The 6,982-nt window shown below is 36.6% G+C and overlaps 2 protein-coding genes across 2 annotated transcripts; one reads left to right on the plus strand and one right to left on the minus strand.

Annotated features, from left to right (window-relative positions):
- The first annotated feature begins 538 nt into the window (after positions 1-538).
- Positions 539-1,728, plus strand: LOC135134628 (uncharacterized). Its single transcript, XM_064063352.1, has 2 exons — positions 539-1,090; positions 1,142-1,728. Exons 1-2 carry the CDS (start codon positions 715-717, stop codon positions 1,726-1,728), a joined length of 963 nt encoding a protein of 320 aa, XP_063919422.1. The 5' UTR covers positions 539-714.
- Positions 1,729-5,961: 4,233 nt separating this feature from the next.
- On the minus strand, positions 5,962-6,714 carry LOC135134629 (uncharacterized). Its single transcript, XM_064063355.1, has one exon. The coding sequence runs from the start codon at positions 6,712-6,714 to the stop codon at positions 5,962-5,964; it is 753 nt and encodes a 250-aa protein (XP_063919425.1).
- Positions 6,715-6,982: the final 268 nt, after the last annotated feature.

A 6,982-nucleotide genomic window follows, 5' to 3' on the forward strand; every position in this document is an offset into this window, starting at 1 on the left:
CGTCGTGGACACCACCAGGATATCATCGATGTAGGTGAAACAAAAATCCAATCCTCGAGTAACCTCATCAATAAACCTCTGGAACGTTTGTTCTGCATTTCTCAGTCCAAACGTCATGAACGGAAATTCAAATAGGCCAAATGGCGTTGTTATGGCTGTTTTTGGTACGTCAGGGTTCACAGGAATAGGGTATTCCACGATTTTTTTTTTAATGCACCACACGAAAGAATATCGTCTACAAAATGCGAAGATGTGGTCAATATTTTTTTTTTACTTTTCAATAACTCAAAAAAAAAAAGTTAAATTTAAAGTGATTTTTTCCCGCGGTTAAGTTGTGCATTACGTACGTCATGATGACGTACGTAACGCTGACCAATGGGATCAGCGTAGCGATGTGGCAACTCCGCTCACGCTGCTTTAAAGTTAGACGACATCGGTATTTAGCCATCTTGAATTCTTGTTGGGTTATGATAGGTTAGGTTTATTTATGTTTGGTCGATCTTAGTGTTAACGTTTTGTAATTTGCTCTCATTGAAGCTTAAAATTATTTAAAAAGTCAGTCGTTTCCATTATTTGACATTGTTTGTTTAAACACGGTGAGTAGAATTGGCCGTTTAATATTTACCACTTACCAAAACCTTTTACAGCGACTTACAACTTAAAATTGTGTAGGAAGATTATCTGGGAAAATACGGCACAGAAGAAATAATCACAATGGAAAGTGAATATGAGCAAGCTACTTCTACCAATCTCCCTGTAGTTGATGATGTAATGATAGATTTGTATTATCGAAGAAATGTGAATTTTCTGATACCAGGTGTTGAAAATGTGAAAACCGAACGGGAAAGTGTACAACGTAATAATGATTTGATAGTAATTATTCATTGTTATAGTGGAGCTCGTGCAACTTACGGCGACGATGCTGTTGGTTATGTGCAGTTGAGACGACACGATGAGATTTGTACTGTCAAAGCTTTGATTGCACCAGAACATAAAGTTCGCCTAAAAGGCTATGAAGTTTCAGTAAGAATAAATGAGTCTGAACAATGCATAATTGACTCAAAGTGTTATGACTGTGCTGCAAGTGAAGGTATGAATGATTTTATGTTGTATGAGTGTATGTATTACGTCTACTTTTCAGGTGGTTGTAAACATGGTGTAGCCTTACTGTTCTGGTTATACAGACGTACCTTGGAGCCTTCAGTGACTTCTGTTGAATGTTATTGGAGGAAGTCTACTCTGTCTAAAGTTGGCAGTACTATAAAAGGGCAAAGAATGAGAGAGTTGTTTAATTTTCGGCAAGTTCCTTCTTTACCAACAAAAGGAACGGCATTTTTGGACAAAGTAATTTCTACCGCATTAAAATCAGATAGTCATTCAATTCTTGCTACGGTGTATAAGAGTGCAGTGAATATTTTGGAGAAAGCTTCGTTGTACCATTTATGTCTTTCTTATAAAAAAACGACTGATGCACCAAATGCAGAAGACTTCATATCGTTTTGCCAAAATAATTTAAATAGTGAAATTTGCAAAAGTATAAATACTTTAACAATATTGCAGTCGCAATCTAAAGCCTGGTTTGATGTTAGATATGCAAGAATAACAGCTTCAAAACTGCATGAAGTTGCTCACTGCAAAACTGTTGATGGAGCTACAACTGCTGCAGTTCTGGCAGCATCAAAATTTAGAGGAACAAAGGCCATGAAAAGAGGCCTTAACCTTGAATAAGATGTCTTAAAAGTCATAGCTGAGGAGAAAAATATTAAATTAGAAAGAGTAGGAATGACCATAAATCATATGTACCCAATATTTGGTGCATCGGCAGATGCAATGTCTGATAAATATTGCGTTGAAATAAAATGTCCAATAAAGACAAATACTGTAAAAAATTACATTACGCCAGAGGGTGAAATAACTCCTAAACCATATGCACAACTGCAGCTGCAAATGTTTCTTAGTAAAAAACAATGGGGTTTATTTTGTGTTGCATCTCCATCTTTTGAAACGGACAGAAATGTGACTATAAAGGAAATTCCTTTGGATGAAAATTTTTGTCACAATGTAATGGAGCAGGCACAAGCTTTTTGGAAAAAAGCGATTTTTCCAATTTTAATTAACTGATGTTTTCAATAATTATACTCATTTATTTCATAATTATTTCTTATTCATTTCAATAATAAATAAATCTAAATCCCGTTATACCCCAATCCCCTAGTATCAATAAAAAAAAGTTAAATGCTTCTATTTATACAATTAATTTATTGTTTCCAATAAAATACAAATAAAAACCATGTAAAAACTATTGTATTAATGGACCTTGCAAATTTATCAAACCACAAGCAACAATTACAATATGATCCAAAAGTGGCACCAAATTATGATCTGTGGTAGCATGTGGACCCAACATTCGAAATTCTCTGATCCTACGAATTAATGTTTCAATGTGGATCCTCAACGCTGCGACAAGTTTTGACTGACGTACCTCATCCTTCGTCATTTTTCTGGTGCTTGTGACGCTGGGAGGTCTAACTAGATTCACCTTTTTTTTCTGGAAAAGCCCTGCTACTTGCTTGAAGCCCCTATCAGTCATTACAGTTGCATTTTCAGGTACAACGGTCAAATACCCTGACAGGGCTATGAAAGTCTCAGCTGACTCCATAAGAAATACATGGGGAGCTTACGGAACGACATAAAGAGGTCACTGGCGTCACTAAAGGTGCTCCGACCTTGAAGAACATAGTTTCTTTTTCATTTTAAGGTTTTCGGTGAACGTTTTGTCTGGTTTTGTCAACAAGAAATGTCATATTATTTACGGAATCATACGGGATGTTGGGTTATGGGGTTAAAAACAAACGTAAAATTTATTGTAACAAAGTAATAGATACTTACGACACAGTCTTACGATACATGTAAAAAATACTAGAAAATTCCAGGCTAAAGAGGTCAACAAACTGCAGGTTAAACGAAATAGTTTAATTTTCGATGTGTGCGTGTTTGAGCGGTCCAAGATTAATTTTTAAATTTTAGTGTGTAAAAAATTCTAACTCTAATAAAAACTGAGACGAGGTAATCAAGAGGAAAGTCTTTGCAGGGGTGGTGGAATGGTATTTTTGTATGGTTCGTTTTTTAGCCGCAAACCAGTTAACGAATACAGTGCATAAATTGGGAAAAACTCACAAAATGTATTACCCACTACCAGAGTATAAACTGCAAAATGTTCAGGTGGCATCATTAAATCGCCAAAAATCACATCTTCATTGAAAACTTTAAAATGTCACAGAATTAAAACAGGATGTACCACTTCGTAAGAATGTGCAAAGTTCTCACAAACTTCGCAGAAGTGGTGGTGTAAGAATTTTCGTATTAATGAATATCCACAAACATACCATAAACAGTTGTGTTCTTTCAAGGTGAGTTTCCGGTAACTCACATCACTTAATGATTGTTGAAGAGACCGGAATACAGGGAAGATGTGTTGTGGAAGTTTATTTAAAAGAACACCTTGGCAAATTTTTCATTTCAAATAAAATAGTGTTTCACAGTTGGTTCTTGCACTTGTATCGAAATAATCTGTAGTAAATAGTTTCCGAAACGTTCTTTGGAATTCTATTGGTGTGGGATTTATACAATTTCCAAATTGACGCCTCACAGAGCCAAACAAATATGTCAAACAATACTGATTTAGTTGCAGCAACCTTTTAGTGAAAATTGTAAACAAATTGTATTATGTGAAAACTATTAAAAATAATAAGCAAAATGTTTATGTTCCTGAAGTTGTTTTTTATTTTTTTGTGAGTGATTTAAAAATATTAAGAGTGAATTAAAAATTTTGCAATTCACTTGTGGATAACAACTTATTTGTCAGACTTGTTAAGGTTTTAATAAACGCAGTTTAAAACGTCAAAATTGAATAAAAATGTTTTGCTTGAATATATTAATAATTTATAGGAAAGAAAAAAATGACCAATGTCACTAGTACATGCCAACCATTTTTATTTTTGTGTACAATTATTATTAGTATTATATGAATCACATACGAATGCTACGAAATATTTGAATCTTCGTGTTTCCCGGGAACGGGCTCCCAAGGTCACACCCGTTCCGCAAATATTGCTGAAGTTTCGTTACTGATCTACTGTGACCCTGATTGCTTAATTATTTCTACATCTGATGTGCGACCTCCAAACCCTTCTGATATAAAATTAATTAGCCCATTTGGAGTACTTGACACTAAATACTTGCATGTGTTACAAGTTTTATAATTGCTCCAGGTTAAAGCTTGCTGGTAAGCTGCACTAGGTCTTTCAACCTGTATTTCGAAGCAATCAATGATTGCTTCAACATTTTTATAATACGTCTGAAACTGCCTAGGTAGAACTCGCTGAATTTTACTTTTCTCAGGCCAAAAAATTAACTCGTTGAGTTTTGTAGCCATTTTTGGCAATGTTTTTGAAAATATATTACTGACACCACTAGTGCTTAATGCAAAATCTGTCCCTAATCGTACAAATTGGTCATCTGTTCGTATTTTCTTAAGAACGATATAAATATGTTCTACAGGAACTTCTAATTCTTCCTGGAGTAATTTGATGAAAAAAAATTCTGACTTGGGCAAGCCCAGATAAAATCTGCTATTATTTTCAATTTTGAATATTTCCACTTTCACCAATAGTTCTTTGGATATCATCATATTAGTTTCATGCAATGACTCCGATGATGGCTCATAAACACTTCCACTTTGGAGTGAAAGGGAGGATGATGACAATGATGTTGATGATCCCTGAATAGGTTTGTGGGGGCTTTGATATATTTGTGACGATAATGATCGAAGAGTGTTTGTGCTTTTATCTGCCACTTCAACTGAGGTCATTGATGACTAATCTTTTGTGCTAACTCTTGTCTGAGTTGCTTTTCTAAGAGTTTTCCTTTTTGTTCTTAAAGGAGAAACTGATTTTTCTGGCGATTTTGCACTAACAAACATGCCAGATGGTGAAGCCACTGTTTTTAATTGCAGGTCTTCTACATCCTCTGTTACATCCTGTGAAGTACCAGGTACAGTAGGTTCAGGAAACAGTTTCCTTCGAAGCCCTCTACTGTGCTGTTGTGTTTCCATCTTACGTTTCCTTGAAGTTGGTGTGAATTGGGACGAAGTTTCTTTCCTCACTATGCTTCTTGGAACCACATTGTCTTTTAACATTAGGCGTGTACCCATTAATTTGAAATGAATCCAATTTTCAGCATCCTTTTCCAACTTTATTAAAGAAAATTTGTTAATAAGGTGATACAAGTAGATACCAACATACAAATTTTTGAAATATTTACTATACTTACATCAAAATGATCTTCACAACAGTACAAACTTTTCCCAGGTATGTATGTTCTTCCCACAGCTTCAAACCATAACTTCCTCCGATCCACTTTTTGGGGAACAGTAAGAAATAATTTTTCTGGATTATTTGTAGAGTTATTATCACACCCAACGAAGAAACACTGTTTCGCCATCGTGCCAATTTTTTCTATTTAATTTGTTTATATTTAAGGAATAAAACGAACAGGCCAAGTTGATCAAAAACACGTGCACACTCTGACCTACCTCAATATAATAAACCAGCAGGTTTGGCAACACAGCATCGCTGCCATCGCTTCAAAGTGATTGGTTACACTTTTAACCGCGAAATACTGCAACTTTGAGCCGGTCTCTAACTCTTCTATTATTTTGACAATTTTTTTCAAAGCGATAATTTTTTATAAATAGTTCAAATTTGTTTTTTGTACATGTATTTAGATATTGTTTCAGAATGTTTAGTTAAAATTTGATTTTAAACTTTGGTGGAAAGCCCTATTTGGTGGTAGGCTTTAACCAAATCAATTGTTGAAAAGACTTTCTTGCCATGTAGCGCTTGGGAAAAATATTCGATATGGGGCAGTGGGTAGCAATCTGGCACCGTCCGGGCGTTCAGACTACGGTCGTAAATCTCCATCCTTCTTGGGCACTACATGTAACGGTGAGGACCAGTTGCTCTTGGATGGCCGGGCGATTCCTTCCTTGACCATCCCTTCGAACTCCTTTTTAGCTGCGCTGTATTTCCCTGGAGGGAGGCGTCTAGGTCTGCTGGTTACAGGCGGCCCTTCTGTTGTTTTAATGAAATGGACCGTTTTCGCTTTCTGACCGTCGCGTGTGACTTGCGGTCTCACTTTTAGGAATTTGTTGCGCGGATCGTTCACTAGAGTTTTTATTGTTGGCACCTCGACGCTGCACACCTGTCCGTTCATACTTATTTTTGTGAGTGGGTCTGTCAAGCATCCGTTTCGTATGTCCACCGGGAGGTTAAAATGGTGTAGGAAATCGGCACCGATTATGGCGTAGTCGACGTCGGCTATAATGAAAGTCCAACGAAATTCGCGTCGCAGGCCGAGATTGAGTGACAGAGTCACAAGTCCATAAGTGCAAAATGGTGTACCGGTCACCGAAAACAGTTTATATTCGTCACTTTTGCGCGGTCCATACACCAGTTTCTTGGGAAATACGCAAACGTCGGCACCCGTGTCCACCAGAAACTCAGTCTTACTGTCGCGGTCGGTTACGAATAGGCGACACTTGTTAGGTGGGCGGCCAGTTGCTTCGACTACTGCTGTTCCCGTTTTTTTGGTATTCACATGGCTGTTCGCATTTTCGCGCCTTGTCACCGAAACTACGGTGATACCAGAGAACATAAAGAAGCGACATAGAGGCTGATTTTCCAAACCACCCTTATTGACATTGGAGTCCTCAACCGCCAAAGGCAAGCGCCAAATTTAAATAGTCGATGATAAATAATAATATTGTTTCACCGCAATTGTAGTTCGTGTGAACTGAATTAAAATGAAGGAAACAATAAGCAGATTGTAATATTCCAGTAAATCTAGTATGAGAGCGTTCTATTCACTTAAAAATGCTGATAATAAAAATATTATTCTTTGGGTTAAAGACCTACAAACACTT

This window comes from Zophobas morio, unplaced genomic scaffold, assembly GCF_036711695.1.
Source record: "Zophobas morio isolate AGI-343-1 ecotype UQ-CSIRO unplaced genomic scaffold, CSIRO_AGI_Zmor_V1 ptg000023l, whole genome shotgun sequence".
Lineage (NCBI taxonomy): Eukaryota > Metazoa > Arthropoda > Insecta > Coleoptera > Tenebrionidae > Zophobas > Zophobas morio.

Bases quoted from the DNA above. Each gene is read 5' to 3' on its own strand.
- LOC135134628 (XM_064063352.1), top strand. From the start codon at position 715: ATGGAAAGTGAATATGAGCAAGCTACTTCTACCAATCTCCCTGTAGTT. The intron at 1,091-1,141 runs GTATGAATGATT...TCTACTTTTCAG, and splicing joins TGACTGTGCTGCAAGTGAAG to GTGGTTGTAAACATGGTGTA.
- LOC135134629 (XM_064063355.1), bottom strand. From the start codon at position 6,714: ATGTTCTCTGGTATCACCGTAGTTTCGGTGACAAGGCGCGAAAATGCG.